This window comes from Varroa destructor, unplaced genomic scaffold, assembly GCF_002443255.2.
Source record: "Varroa destructor unplaced genomic scaffold, Vdes_3.0 BEIS01000007.1, whole genome shotgun sequence".
NCBI classification, from domain to species: domain Eukaryota; kingdom Metazoa; phylum Arthropoda; class Arachnida; order Mesostigmata; family Varroidae; genus Varroa; species Varroa destructor.
In genome coordinates this window covers 19,233,260-19,249,751 of record NW_019211460.1, presented here as the reverse complement: position 1 = coordinate 19,249,751, position 16,492 = coordinate 19,233,260, and the positions used below count along the sequence as shown (strand labels likewise).

General features: G+C 42.8%; 1 protein-coding gene across 1 annotated transcript; it reads right to left on the bottom strand.

Moving 5' to 3' along the window:
* Window positions 1-7,625: 7,625 nt before the first annotated feature.
* On the bottom strand, window positions 7,626-14,530 carry pAbp (poly(A) binding protein). The gene is made up of 2 exons (XM_022813623.2): window positions 12,548-14,530; window positions 7,626-9,432 (listed from the first exon to the last, which is right to left on the bottom strand). Exons 1-2 carry the CDS (start codon window positions 14,385-14,387, stop codon window positions 9,206-9,208), a joined length of 2,067 nt encoding a protein of 688 aa, XP_022669358.1. The 5' UTR covers window positions 14,388-14,530; the 3' UTR covers window positions 7,626-9,205.
* Window positions 14,531-16,492: the final 1,962 nt, after the last annotated feature.

Sequence of the window (16,492 nt, the reverse complement as noted above, 5' to 3'; positions counted from 1 at the left end):
TGGAGAAAAATGTAGTTCCTTCTCTTGAAAATTTCTGTCATCTATTTATTAAAATCATGGTTTTGCTGTCGGGTAACGAAAGAAACACGTCATTTTCCAGCTTCAGTCTTCTGTCAACACGTCGTCTGACTAACCAAAACTGTTTGGTTAAATGTTCGATTCTCATTAGCTAAAGCGTTACTCAATTAGTGTCACAGTGTAGTATGGTCTCCTTTCGGGTCTTTTTGGGCATGCGTTGCCTGTATAAATGAAACGAACCGATCAATTAAGTAAACCCAAACAAACAAAATACATAGAAATGATCATAAAAAATCCGGATTCTATATTAAGGATCTGAAACCAACTTGAAATTGAAATGCTCATGCACGCATCTTCACTCATTTTAAGCTTGAATATCTCCCGTGACAGCTTAGTGGGTAACGCATTTGCCTGCTATGCTTATGGATACATTGTGGCCCGAACCCGGGCATAGACAAACTTGGTTTCATGCTAAGAGCCAGCCGTCTCATGGAATGCCTAATGGCGATACCGGATGCAAAAACTTGAAATATGAAGGCTTGAATATCTAAAATCTTGAAGGCGCGGTGACTGTATCCTTTGCTTGTCCTGCCTTAAAAATTTTTTATGCTTGTAGTAGGTGTACAAGCGTTCTCAACGTAAACAGTTCAGGCTTCAAGAGTAAACTCTTTTAGACGTAAGCTACTTTGTTCTCATAAAACTGACGATACTGTAGAAAAACCCATTTTATGCTCAACATCATTGAAATACCATAAAGGAAGCTTTGTTCACATCCTTAGAAAGCACTGATCCTTGAAAGTACGTGATTACGTGAACATACATCGTTTCCGCAATGAAGAAAAAAGAGTCCGATATAAACCCAAATCAAGTCTCCCTAATATGAATGATAGAAATAATTCTTATCGCTATCTTGCTGAAAAAAAGTTGCGACACAGCAGCGTAGGCTGTACGGCATAATGTCTGCTCGGGGCATCACTCAGTGGTAAAGGAGGCAACTCCCAGCACGGTACTAAGGTCGCCCCCAATATTCTTGAGCAAGAAGAATATCACACAGTCTGTATAATACTAATTTGAATTTTGTAAGTTTATTAAGAAGTTAGTGCCAGTTACGAAAGGTCTGAGAAGAAGAAAAAAGACGAAGTATAAACTTTACAACTGGGACATTGTTTTGTCCGAAAGGAGAATGCGAAATGAGCACTTTCTCATAATAAGGTACCTGGTCATATTGAGGCAAAACTTGTGTAATCGATACTACGAGTAACTAGCCATGAATCAGTGAGGTAACCGTAGATGACGCTGGGGTCGCTGCCGGTAATGTGATGTCAAAATAAATGTGGGTGGAAAAGAAATATAAAGAACCAAAGACAAAATAGAAATTAGTCAGAAAGAAAGAGTTTATGGCACAAAGGAACGCTAGATAGAGAAGCCAGGTATGTTAGACAGCATATTTTTCGAAACAAGAGCCAGCTAGTGAAAACGGTATAAGACGGCAGGACCCTCGTATACACAGATTTACTGTTACTCTAAGGATGCTACGCCGCATCGGTGACGTTGTTGGCTATCAAATTACGTCTACATATATATATATACATATATATATATAATGCTGATGGTAGTATAAAACTAAGTAAATGACAAATATAATCTGAAGGTAGCGGCGAATAAAGTGAAAATTGTTTATTAAAATGAAATGATTATTGTCACACTATACGTAGGCCTAAAAGGCTAATGTTCACCTCTTTTCGCATAGAGAAATGCCACCATGCACGTCAAAGGGTATGAGATTAAGATCGTTCATATGCAAAGTATCTTTTGCTTTTTTTTTGCTTTGTTGATCGCAAACAATACGGCGCTGAAAAGTAACGATTGCGAAACACTAAATTAGACTTGATTTTTTTAATAATTAATTAACGAAAACAGTGCATCAGTATATTTTAGCCTCATATTAGTACATGTCTAGAAAGAAGCACTAACAGTTCTAGGATGGGACGATAAAAACAGCCGCTCCGGCAAAGACAGACAAAACAATCTATATATCGTCTATACTAGTGTGTACAATGGCTAATATAAAAATGTATTTTAGAGTCGATGGAAGTGTTACACGGATATACATACATCCCGTTACACACATTACACATAAAATTGAGTTGGCAAACCGTCGAGGACAAACAAACAGACAAGTGGCCGATTACAGAGAGCCCTACAAAATTTTTGCGGCAATTGGAGCTAAAGCCGAATAATAAGCCGGAAATATATATATATATATATATACATATATATATAACTGCACACGACTGTTGTTCAATTGTTGAGAAGTTATATATCTACATAACTTAAAAAAGTAGATACCAAAAAGATAAGTAGGGACTACGTAATTGTAATATTGACGGCTCCATATCTTGTCGTCGCCTCTTTGACTCTTTGACGCCGAAACTTGAGGGTTTTGGAGGGCCTCTGAGCAAAGAACCAACTTAAATTTTTATAATAAAGTATATTTGAGTGTGTCAGTGAATGAGCGGATGCGTGGGAGAACTGAACAGAAGAAGCGCCGATGAACAGATGTGTCGGGCTCATGTAGAAAGATCGGGAAGATTTGATGCATCGTGATTGATATATTGTTTACGTTTTGAACAGATAACTATGAAGACTTGATTTCTGTTGATGATGTGGCCATATATGACCAATAAACTGGAGTAATGCCAGCATAGAATAAAAAATATTGATGATGATTGCACTAATAGTGATCATCATAATACCGGCTGATATATTATTTACTCGGAAGGTAGCATGATGTTATCATGATTTAACACTAATACATGGATTATAGTTTACGCATATTTGCAAATATTAACACACGCATAAATATTGCTTTACATATGTAAAAGATAAGCAGCTCATAAGATCACTCTGAGTGTCTATGTAATTGTTTATGTAATAACTGGGTGAAATTGCATAGTTTCTACAATATTGGGAAAATTTTAATTAAAAGGAAAGGAAGCTGGTGACAACCGAACGCATGAAATGCAAAATCCGAAGGAAAAAACAGAAAAACCAACAAATAAACCATAATAGACACAAACACTAATTATTGATTGATGTCCTCCGCTTCTCTGTGATTTGCTCTTGTGATATATCGCGCACGATTAAAGCGGCGGGGGACGACATGAGGTTGCCCTAGGCTAACGATCATCCTCGCAGATTATTTTTTTCGCTACCCATTATCGCAGTGTCCCTCAGATACATACTAAAACATTTTGTTTTGTGCTTGATAGTATATATCAAAAAGGTATTCATAAAAGGCTTCGAATTTTATCGAGTAAAGTCCAGTTATTGGCTTGGCTTGTAACATCTGTCTGTGTGTTATCCATTGGCCAAAGTTCAGAAGATTCGAACGTGCGCTTTGCATTTTACAAGTATTTTAAGGTAAGAAACTTTCAGCCATGTTTGGCTTTTTTTTTTAAAAAGGGAGTACCGGTAGCAGTAAGTTTAATGTTCTGTGTTTAGAGTAAACTACTCACAAGCGGTGCCAATGCTGGAGAAGGCTTTTGAATCAGAATACTAATTCAGAATTTTAATAAGATTAATTATCCATTGGGCATCTAGGGCCTTTTTTCATCTCGCAGCGATTTCCTGTAAAAAGTCCAACTAACTCTACACTGGGTAATCACATTTATTATAAGATAGACATACACCAAGCGCAAAACTGGTTGCCTTCTAGAGAGTAGTTTGTCGTTTTTATTGTTCAAGAGAAACCTCATGGAGTTACGTACTGATCCAATGCAAGATCTTTGGTTAACGGATGATCAGTCATACTCTAGGGCATTTTAGGTAACTTAGGCATTTTCCAATTTTGAAATGGGCGGCGGCAGTCACTGTCTTCGCAATAGACATCCGCAATTGTCGATAGTGAAACAGAAGAACAACTTTTTGCGTCGGGTTTTCATGTAGCGCGGGATGGTTGAAACTACGTTGAAATCGCTGCGAAAAAATAAATGCTTTACGCTTTAGACGTCTAACTTGTTAGCGACACTATGGGAGAATATATACATATATATATAAGAATGGATAACGAGTGTAACTATTTACAATACCATGATACAATTATAATAATTGTAACAAAGGTTATGATAATGATATTAATAATAATAAAGTATTATATTATCAAAATCGTTATTATTACTACCTGAACGGGCACCATGCTATATAAATTGAACGTACTTTGAAACTATGAAGTAAAATAAATAATAAATTGTCGCTGTTTGTCGCTAAAAAATTGTCAAATGTTTTTTTTTACTCTAGCTTTGGCCCCTATCTCGTTTCTCATGGCATTTTATAAAAGCTATTTATTAATATTTGTTATATTAAGAATATAATACTTTCCAATGCACGTTTTGAACGCTTATTTACAGACTGTCGTGAAACGATTTTATGTTTTGAATTATCAAATGGATATATATAGGAAGTACAACACAAAAATGAGCTGTGAACGAGAATTATGAAATTATTTTCACTGGCCTTATATATATAGCATAAAATAACGTGACACACTAAACTATAGCTTTTTTGTACATGCTTAGTTCATTTATTTTATATGTAAATGCGATTATCATTACACCACGATTATCTATTACCTACTGTAATTTTGATAAAAGGTTACTTACTCCACTGCTGTAGAAGTCTGGGTCAATAAAGTCTAAGAAGTTTCAAAAAAAGAATCTAAAATCATGTTGACATTCGAATAATTTTCTGCTTAAGAAGGTGTCGACATTTTGAAATTTGTTAGTCTGTAGAGGCAATATCGAGCGAGCACTGTAAATGATAGAGAGCTTCCTATTCTAACTCCTACGTGTTTGCCACTGTGATTCTTGTGGTGTAAATTTGAATATTGTCGTACAATAGGAGCACCTATATATAGGTGCACCTATATTCAGTAATCTTGGCTGCTTAATTCTTAATTTTTTATCATCTCCTTTAACTGCTGACAATACACTTCAGCCGTGATCGACGAAGTAGGATTCATAAATCGTACTGAGTAACACCTGCATTAATTAGTCTACCAAACAGACACAATAAGTTTTTGCAGTTATACGTTTGCCTTGGGGTGATGTTCTGCCGTTCAGGTGCATTCACTCTCTGATGTTACTGTTTGCGATTATTGAAAAGTATCAATTTTTTATCACGAGTAAAATTTTATGCAAGAATAGGTCACTGTTCTAACGTAAAAGCAAAGAAAGCCAAGCGTCTCTACCTTTGATCCTCGCTCAAGCCGTGCGGCACACAGTCGTTCAATCTTTTCATCTTATTAATTTGAGCCCAGTGGATAAATGGACTATTCTTACGTACACTAAACTTGAGTGCTAACACTTATGCGCTTTACGGTGTGTCGACTTTCACTGCAGCTCTTAATTTTCCGTAGCTCACCTTCCGCAAGGGGGCTCTTACGAGGACCATATAGCCCACGGCATTATTACTAGCAGTGCCTTTACTCAATAGAGGTTTATAACGTGAGCTGTATCCGTCGGTGTAGTTCCATATTCGTAAATCTCTTGAGGTTGTTGGTTTTCCATGGTTCATTGTGATTCACCTGCGGAAAACCCGAGCGATAGTATAATAATAAATCGTCTCAGATTTTTAAGTTTGCGTGAAGGAGTACATCTCGCAAACAGTAAAAAACAGTCACGAAATATCACACCGTTATAAATAGGGCTATTTCGAAATATAATATTAATGTCTGTCACATTTCATACCGAACGACCCAATATATATATATATATATATATATATATATATATAGAGAGAGAGAGAGAGAGAGAGAGAGTATTGTACTAATAAAAAGCAACTGGTAATACGCGTCTGGCTCAACTCAGTACACCTTCAATGATGTTTAAAAGTACAACTGATACTGAGGATGGCATATTTAGAGCTCGGTTCAACATGCACACAAGTGTAAAAAACATGCAACGCTCATCGAGCGCACTAGAGAGGGTGATATGAAAATAATGAAATATTTGCTTATTGTTTTTATCTGCCTTAATTATTCCTTTTCTTACCTCTGCAACAATTACTTCAGTTTCAACGAGTGATCTATGTATGTAGATTAAGTAAACGCGTAGGCCAGTTTTGACAGACAATAAATATCCTGATCTTTCGAATTGCCCACCTATTTGACTGAATTGGCAGTGCTGTGAGCATAGGTTCCGGTACCGCCGGCAAAATTGTTTGCACCATATAAAAACGCCCTGTAAGTAAGTATAAGGGTTCATAGCATTTTATTAATCTGTTTAATACATTGGCCGGGTTCGGCTAAATCGATTTTGTGAATTCTGTTACATTCCTGTTCGACTCTACTTTCGTCGTTTTTAGCAGTTTTCACACCTCTGTTGGAGATGTTCATTCGCTATCAAATAATTAGCACATATTTTGAAGTGATGCGGATTTTCGTTTTACACTGAAGATTATCAGGCGAAGCGAAACTAAACCAGTGACGACTTCGAAGCATCAGCGACACTGCTATTGCAGAACCCTTCGATTTACGATTTCTTAGCATTCTTTAGATTCTTTCTTATACGCCATTCTATTAATGAATCGATTTCAAGTTTTATGTCCGGTGCTGCCTTAGTAAAGTACTGCTTGATATGAACACTCCCAGTACAAAACGGATGTGTCTATGCTTGCTTTCGAACCTAGAACACCTTGTGTCTCCTTAACCCTAGCAGCCAAACACATTACCATTACACTATCGTCGCCCCTGGGTTGCGTGCGTAAACAAAGCTTCAATCACTACGGCAATCCACAGTGGTCATAAAATGGCCTAAATAGTTACCGAAGTAATTCAAGAATCAACTCTTTCGAATACTTGTTATTGCTTCGGTGCTTCTTGCTTGTGAATCTTGGCAGTAAGAAAAAAACCCGATTGCAGTAGTAAGGAAAGGCCCGCTGTAGCTACCATCACAGCGTCGATGACAAGATGGGGTGTGAGGGACCCCTGTAGCGATTTCGGTGATGATAGATTGCGGTGATTTCGAAGGCAAGTAGACACTCTTACCCTTAATTCATCAGCTGGCGCATATAGACTTGCGTTTGACTGACTAAATGCACCGACAATCTTGGCGCTTTGCCTGTTTCGTAGCGTCAGATTAAACCGGTCGGTAAGTTAACTCGAGTCGTTTTATATCACACTACATATGTACATACATAGGTGATACTCGAACCACATTATTTGTAAAAGGAAAATCAGTTAAAAACGGTGGTGCTAATACCCATTATAAGTAAGCCTGTGGGCGGACTTCTTGTTATCGTATAATCGTTGCTACTACTTCCGGCGTAAGTCAAGCAATGACTCATGAATCCACTAGGATCGAGCGATGCTCCTAATTTTAAATGTTTTCTAGGAAAGCTTTCTCTATGTTTTTTTTTTTTAAAACTATAATACAACCTTTTACAAAAAAGTAAAATTTCATTTTCGCTTTTCTTAAAGCAACGTTAACACTAAATACTACCTTCATATCAGTGTTGCTAAAACTGGCCTCACGCTGATGCGCTTAATGTTGCTCCGTCCTACAACGATTTCAGTACAGTCGCTACTATTAATGAGGACAGGTCGCCAATTAATCATAAATGTTTATGGTTTATTTAACGTGTTGTTGTATATCTTCCTGCAATTCTTGTTTGCGGTAAATGTTGTCACAGTTCAATCGCTTTGCCTTTTTCCTGTTGTTGGCGTAGTAAACAATTTCAGTTTCCTTTTTTTTTAACCTTTCCTCTCCTATTACATTGTTTGTTTTAATGTATCTCCATCACGCTTGACATCGCGTATTTTTTCGCCAGTTCAGCGCCTATTTTACTTATCATCAATCTATATCATCCATACGCGCAATTCAATTTTCTGTAACCTGCAATCTTTTGGGTTAGCTAACCCTAAACGCATCATCAAGTAGCCCTCTCGTTCTCTGATCTATACCTCAGCGCTGAACTGCCCATCATCTTACATCACCGTCTTTGTTAAAGTTTCATTGTTTATCGATTGCAGTAATCTTTTTGTTTTTTGATTTACGATTTTTTTTGGTTAATTTTCAATTACTTCTCGTAACTTCATCTCACCTCTGTATCTCTTACTCAATTTCAAAACTCGCACAAACCATCTAATGACAAGAATACAGTAACAGCAACAACAAAATTAACCGAACAATACGAAAAACAAGTCATCTTAAGGAAATTCAGCGATGAAGACCTGCTAGATTTGATTGCCGCAATTTTCTCTTCATGACACTTTGCAAAAGAAGACAGTCGAACAAATACGACATACTAAACTGCTAAATTATGGAGCGCGTACACAATTAGTCCGTATACCTTTTAATCGTGTGCATGTTGGGATTGAAACCTAATAGACTAATCATGCACGGATCTCTTCTCATTTATTTGCGTTCAGCAAATCATCAAGGAGTATTCTTCTCCTCAAGAAGTTGCTTTTCTCCTGTATCACATTGTTGCCACATTTTTCACAGCTTTCGCTATCGATGTTATTTTCATGTTGCTGCTTAGTCTTTAGCATGGATTTTGAAACAGAAAGAGATAAAATAGAAACGGCATAAAAAATGCGCGATGTGAAACATGGCTGGAATACCGTAAACAATGTAATGGAGAGGGACAGAAAAGGAACGGAAGATGAGGAAAAAGTTTTGTAAAAACATTTTTATTTTTATTTTTCGTCTTTCATTTTCGTTTAGCTCAGGTGGTTTTCGTTTTGTTGTTGTTGTTGTTGTTGTTGTTGTTGTTGTTGTTGTTTCTGCTGTTGATGTTGCCCGTAAAAATCGTTGGAGTTAAGGTGGAGGTTTTTATCGTCGTTGATGGTATTGTAGTTGGATACTTTTTTCGCTACACGTTTTGTGTCCGGTGATTGAGTGAACTGTTTTCGTTACTCTTTGCCAGCTGCCGCTTCGGCAATAGTTTTCAGTTGCTTAAAGGGAGCTGCGGGCATCAGCGGGGGCGCAGCATCCTAAAAAGGCGCGGCTTGCAGCTTCCTCTAAGTAGCCGAAGACAATGGCCGAGGTGGTAACCAGCAAGCAGCAGTAAAGGGTACTATCCACTTAATCATCGGTCACAAAACCGTGTAGCCAAGAAAATATCTAGCAACAATCACAATAATGTCTATAAAAACCTCCGCCTTGACCCCGACAATTTTTTTGCTTTACTCTTTCTTGCCAGCTACGACTTCGGCCATCGTCTTCGGTTGGTCAGAGGGAGCTGCGGGCATCGGTGCGGGGGCAGCAGCCTGGGCAGGCGCAGCCCGAGCGATCTCTTCCTTGGCCTGGTGGGCTTGGAGCACAGCAACGGCTTCGTCAACTTTCGCACGTAGCGATTCATTGTGCTCCAGCATGTGGAGAAGCTCGGAGTTGTCAATTTCCAAAAGCATTCCTACAATAGACAAAAACGTAAAAAATTATCGTCATAAATTACACCTCCGTGCTCTCGACATAATAGCGTATCAGCAAGAAGAGGAATTATATCGCTGAACAAACGAAATTTATTAGAACAGAAAAGAGCAGTGCTTCTACATCTACGCAAGAAACATCAGCAGTCGGATATTGCTATGATGAATTGAATAATGTATTCGGTTTTTACCTATTGACCAAATCACAGGCACGACTAGCTAGAAAGGTATCGCATAAACGGGATGAAGCGCTCTTATTCGACAAAAAAAAGTTCGTAGTCTCGAGACGAACCTAAGACGAACCTCGAAATAATGTTTTTCAAATGCATTTCAACTTCAGCTTCGACACATATTCCACGAACTGATTTGCGTCGCTGACATTGACTCGACGTCATTTTAGGGCTGACCATGCCTAACAACCAATTGCATGAGGCTTCTGTGGCAATAATGCGACGTGCCATATCAGCATGGGCGGTAGCAGCAGAGGTATCAACGGCTAATTCGAATCGTTTCATAGGTGTAACCGGAAGCTAGTAGGATATTGAAATAATTATGTATAGACTTCTGGCACCGCCAAATTCCCAATAATTGTACAGCGCCAGTGCTACTTCTAGCAAAAAAGAGGAAAATTTAGCGAACAAAAATTTAAAAATTCTGCCTTCCTGGTCAATATTGGAATCACAAGCGACATTAAGAATGAACAGAACATCGCTAGTATTTAAGTCAAAACAAGGCAAAAGTGCCAATCACACCGCCGTCCAGCAAATCGCTGCCGTTTTCGCTGTCATTATTGATTAATATCATGGACGTCATAAACGATACGACAACAAGTGCCATTCAGTTTTCCTGCTTTCCAGCTTTAGCCAAGTTGCTGAAGCAGCGCTGGTTCCGGCCAACGTGAAGCAAAGAGGCCCCAACGGCAGGTGGCCGCAATAAGCAAGTCTTGTTATTAGTGTCCCCACCGTCACCCCACACAGCCCACAATACCTGCTGTTCCACGAAGGTTTAAGGATAAACGCAAAAAAGTTACCTAGTGCGGGCCACCCCTGCCGTAACCAACGCTAAGTTTAGTCACAAAACCCCCAATAGATTTCAGCTGTGACACAGTCATCAGACACGAAAGCTACTACCGCAACAACAGCGAAAAAACAAACAATAAAACAGAAACAATTTCTTGCTTCCCCCAAAGCCTTCAGTGCTGACGGCATCAAACGCGAGGCTGGCTTCATTACGGACAGTGGGAAGCAACAGGAAACAGCAACAACAGCAGCTCTAAAACTGAAGACCAAACGGAACCACATCGGAGCCACACACCGACGTCAACGGCAACGGGGCCGGTAATGCCTATGCAGAATGGCTTTAACATTGCTACAGAATCCATGCTATCCACATTGGTCCTGACTGCCGGCTGCTGGTGGGCTACCTGCCATTCAAACGCGACCAGCAATAATGATGTCAACGAAGATGCCAGCAACGCCTTCTGCGTAGCGACGCAAAACGTACCTGTAGAAGGCCGAATGGATAAACAGGCAAACTGGCTCACAAACTAACAAAGGATCCCCATAATGCAGTCGCAAACTACACTCGCAGTTGTTCCGTTCCAGCAACAGGTATAGTCGCCATTCATTCGCTCGTCAACAATAAAAACAGCCACCCGCTTGGCGCTCCGGTTTCGTCGGCGCTGGCTGGTGACCACTGGGGACATACTTAGTAACCACGACCTGGCGGCAGTAACGGCGGCGGAATAACAGAAGAATAAGCCGACCTATCAGGTCTAGAACTACTGATGCTTAGAATAGTACTGTTAAGTGCCCTCATAAGTTAAGGGAGTACTTCGTAATCGGGCGACGCGGTCCTTATTTTAAGTACGCTCGTCACAACGAGCCAGGACGAGTTAGAGCTTGATCGTGCAAATGAACAGTAACACAAAACTTCTTGCCGTTAGCCATCTCTGTTTTTTGGCCACGCGCCAATGTTAGAGACAAGCGATTTGGACAAGTCACAGCGTCCCGACCGACGTTGGGGATTAAGTGCAATAGTTAACGAACAGGTAGACTGTTGGATCCATCTTAAGCCATACGACCAACTTTGCGGGCCTGAACACGTGAATTTTCCGAAATTATCACACATTCCTGTTCAGCATTCGCTGTTAAGCTTGAAAGCTAAATCAAACCTACCGGCAATCCTACTATTCTAATAAATCGCAAAAGCTCTATCCAAAAACAGCGATGTAAAATACAATGCACTATTCGATTCTTCAGCAATAATCAACACTGAGCCTACCGGCAATCCTAATATTCTAATAAATCGCAAAAGCTCTGTCCAAAAGCGATGCAAAATATGATGCACTATTCGACTCTTCAGTAATAATCAACACTGAGAAGCATAATCACGAACTGAACATATGTAACCTAATGCACCATGTATTTATTTAGAACAATTACTTTTTGACAATTGTCTGTCCATTCCGGAACGAACCAAACGTGAATATTACATTTATACAAAGAACAAATTTGGTGCTAAGACAGGCTCGCAAAACTACTTTTAGAATAAAATCCATGTTGCTCTCGAGGTTATGCATCTACTGTCGTTATGGTCCCAATAAAGCAGAATCAAAATAAAAGCAAGATGAATAATAGGTTAACAATTGGACGAATTTCATCCCTCCGTATAGATAGACTACGGTAAGATATGTCCGCCTTGTTGTTGCCTACTGAGTTCGTCATATTACATACGGAAACGTGTAAACACATTCAGCTTTAGTCGACGGGTCAAAAACATTTTGACATAGTAATTCGTTCAGCACCCAGCTGGTATCAAGAAGTAATTAATCACCACATGTCTTTATCAAGCTATCCAACCGTGATTATGACCGATAGGGCAACAAGCCCAAATACGACTACGTTTTAATTACAACAATTATGTGCATACTAAGGGAACAGCACTACTGCGTACAGTACCAGCTTGCAGTTGTACACTTGTGCCAGTTCTCGTAGTTTCACCATTTTATTGGTACTTCTAATGAAATTCGAAATTATGCTCTCACCAGCTAATCTACGATAACACGCGAAAAACACGAGAAAAGGTGTCAGCACTTACCAGTGATCTTTCCAGCGAGATCTGAGTGCATATTATAAATCAGAGGGAATAGGCGCTCTCCAAGCATCTGCTTTTGTTCACGGGGTGATGCTTCAGCCAACATTTGAGTAGTAAGAGGTTCCTGGCCTTGAACGAGCACGGCGTTCGCTGCATTGCCACCGAGAGCGCCACTAGCGGCTCCAGCGGCACCTGCCGCCCCACTCGGTGGTTGTGGGTTACGTACAGTGCTCGTGTACTTGTAGTTGGCACGGGCTCCGGCAGCCTGCTGGGGTGCTCCACCTGCGCCGATCCGGCCACTCACGCGTCCCCCAGTGCTCGCACCACCGGGCAAAGGCTGTCCAGTGATGGGTCGGGCGGCGTTGAGGGCTGCGGACCGGGCCGAGGCTGGTCCAGCGGCATGAGGAGCTCCATGGCCTGCAGCTACCTGTCCAGGCATAAGTGGGCGCTGTGCACGTGGGAATGTGGCGGTTGCCGCGATCTGCTGGTTCGGCAATGGGTACTGGCCGCCGACACGGATTTGCTGTCCGGCTGGCCAACGTTGGGCAGGTCGCACGCCACCAGCGACGCTGCCGCTGGGGAAATAGGCTCGAGGCTGTTGCATAGCTGGTACGAAGTAACTTGCCGGTGCCTGACTGAATGGCAGTTGGTTGAATGGCATGCGTACGCCGGCGAATCGCTGGACGAACTGTGAGCTAAGGTGAGCGCGACGGTCCTCCTTCCTCTGAGCCAGGGCGACGTATAGAGGCTTCTGCACGATAATTCGGCCGTTCATTTCTGTCACAGCCTTCGTGGCCTCCTCAGGGGAAGAGAAGCAGACAAAACCGAAACCCTTTGAGCGGGTTCCTGTTGTGTCCATCATCACCTTGGCTGAGGTAATTGTTCCGTAGGGAGCGAACTCCCGGCGCAGACGTTCGTCATCAATGACGTCGTCTAGATTTTTCACGTATAGGTTCACACCCTGGTAGCGGTTCATGCGCTCGATCTTCAGTTGCTCGAATTTCCTCTTAAGGTCGGCCTGACGTTCGGCCTTCTTTTGAGCGCGGCCAACGTAGATCTTCTTTCCATTTCCTATTTCCTTATCGTTCAGCTCCTTGACGGCCTGTTCGGCGGCCTCAGGGTTTTCGAAGCTTACAAAACCGAATCCTTTCGATTTGCCACTGGGATCGGTCATAACGCGGGCCGAGGTAATTTTACCATAAGCCTCGAACATCTCCTTAAGCTTATCGTCATCCAGCTCCTCACCGAAGTTCTTCACGTACACATTGGTGAAGAGACGAGCTTTATCGCCCATCATACGTTCACGTTCAGAACGCGGCACGAACTTGCCTACGAACACCTTTTTCTCGTTGAGCAACATTCCATTTACCTTGCCAATAGCCTCATTGGCCGCTTCCTCGGTTTCGAAGTGCACAAACCCGTAGCCTCGGGAGTTGCCTTGTTCATCAGTGGCCACTCGACACGACAAGATGTTACCAAAGGCCGAGAACGTATCGAAGATGGCCTTGTTGTCGATATCTTTGTGCAAGTTCTTGATGAACACGTTGCCAACACCAGATTTGCGCAGGGACGGGTCCCGTTGGCTCCACATGATCCGCATAGGACGGCCCTTTAGGGGTTCGAAATTCATCGTATCGAGTGCCCGCTCGGCATCGCCAGGCTGGTGAAAGTTAACATATGCGTAGCCGAGCGACCGGCGAGTAATCATATCTCTACATACCCGGATCGAAAGCACGGGTCCTGCCTGGCAGAACTTCTCGAACAGCATTGATTCCGTAACATCTGGATCGAGGTCCCCGACGTACAGAGACGCCATCGTGTAGTTACCTCCGCCCGAATTCATCCTCACTGTACCTTTTTTTGGTCCTTACTCGAAGAGACTTAGGCTTTTGCAATTTTTTCGATTTTTTTGGTTTTTTTTCAAAATTTAAGTGAGTGGCGTGGCGATTGCGAGACCTGAGCAACGAAGAATGACCATAGAGCAAGGCTCGCTGCTCTGAACCGCTGTCCTCTCCTAAATCCCAACCCGCCATCCCTCACCACGTGCGAACAACTAGCGCCAAATTCGTCTTCGAATACGCCGTCTGAGCCTTACCAATCCACGAAACCTACACAACACTCGTGCGCATGTCATGTACACAATTTGCAATCTACACGACACATGTTCACTAAGCTAGCATGGACATTTTAGGTTAAAATTTGCACGATTTAAATTTCCCGCCACTCACCGCCTGCCACGAACCCGCCAAACAGCGCGGCTAAGGGCTGACATCACTCGCGCACGCGCAAACGAGTGCTGAATGGTCTTTTTCTAGGCCAGAACGGAACGGCTCGATTGTCGGAACTATCCACTCACGGCTACTACGGACTCTCCTGTTGCTGCTGCTGCTGCTGGCCGCCTGCCTGGCCATCCGCTGTGTCCATCTGTTCGTCCGACCGCCTGTCTGTCTGTCTGTGATCCATCTGGCGGTCGCTGCTGGTAGCGTTGCGGACTGGAGTGAGCGGCTGGTTGTGTCGCCTAGTGCCTACCGCAGCCTGCTGCTGTGCCTGCCGCCACTGGTTTGTGTATCGGCTGCATAGTCGCCGTCTTTGCGTTAGCAACAGGAGCAGCGGCAGCAGGGACGGAGCTGAGCTGCTATTGCTGTCGCGGGCGCCACCGCCGCCGATCCTCGCACGTTTGTCCCTATGGCTAACTCTAATAGTGAGGCGACCGATGTCTCCCGCTGGTGGACGCTGACCTCCATTGTTCGTCCACCGGCCATGCCGTCCCTCTCCCCCCCCCCCCGCCACTTCCCCTCAAGTGACGATTTTTTCATCGGATCGGTTTAGATAGGGACGCAAGCGTGAAAATAGCACCAAGCCAGCAAGACGCCAAGTGCTGCGTAGCAAGGGCGCTGAAGCGAGTCGAACCTGGGCACTGGCTATGGTTGCCAATATGACCAGCATAACCGTCATCGCTAGTTCCTACCGATTGCCCAAGACGGCCGCGAACAGCTAAAGCAACATCACCTTTTTATCCCATTCTAATACAACTTTCTCCTATGTAGACGTTATGTAATGGCGGCGGCGGCAGCAGCAGCAGCTGTCTATTCAGATCATTGTCAGATGCAAAGCGATCGTCGTCGGACGCGCTGGTGACGTCCCGCAGTTTACCTGGCCCCTGTTTTCATTTTCGTCTTACCATTGGTTGCACAGGCCATATTAAAATGCAATACGTACGGTGCGGGTTGACTTGAGTTGGTCAACAAGCAGTCGATTGGCTTGTTGGCTTTTATTGCGTCTGCTGCTACTGGTTAGATGGGTGTAAACTGTTGGCACTGCCGGCGGACGCCTCCTATGATGACGACGCGGATGGCGCTAGCGAAGCCGGTTTTTTTTAGCCGTGAGCTGTAAAATTGCTTAAAGCAGTTTGCCTGCAAAAGCGGTAACAGCAGCATCCCGTCGTGGGCCGCACAGGCAGCCCCAGCACGGCTGGGGTTGACGTTGCTGCTACCAGCCGTTGCTGTGACGACTGCTGCCTTTTTCATGAGAAGTTGCTGGTTATAGCCTTTGCCTGCATGCAGCGGGCCTGTCTATCTTCGTCTGACCGTTTGACTGGCTGTTTGTCTATCTATAGAAATTTGCAACGCTCCGCTAACGCCTGTCACAACAAAAGCGGCAGGAGGAAAGCTAAACTGAGCTGCGTTTCAGTTGTCGTTGTGTCGGTAGATCGGCGAGTTGGTACGACAATTTTCTAAGGTCGCCCAAGCGCTGATCTATCGCGAAGTTCGCGCGATGCCAAGTGAATCGTATGCAATTTTGTGGACAACGTCGTTGTGTGGGGATGACAACGAAGCTAACCGCAGTTGTGTCTAATGTCACTATTGCTTCACTTGCTGCTTCATTGCTGACAAAGACGGCTTATGGGATATGAAGATGACGACCCTATTCACTGCGCATAACGCACGT

Excerpts from the sequence above, each read along its gene's own strand:
- pAbp (XM_022813623.2), bottom strand. The coding sequence starts at position 14,387 with ATGAATTCGGGCGGAGGTAACTACACGATGGCGTCTCTGTACGTCGGG. Across the intron at positions 9,433-12,547 it reads TCTCGCTGGAAAGATCACTG|GAATGCTTTTGGAAATTGAC; the intron begins GTAAGTGCTGAC and ends TGTCTATTGTAG.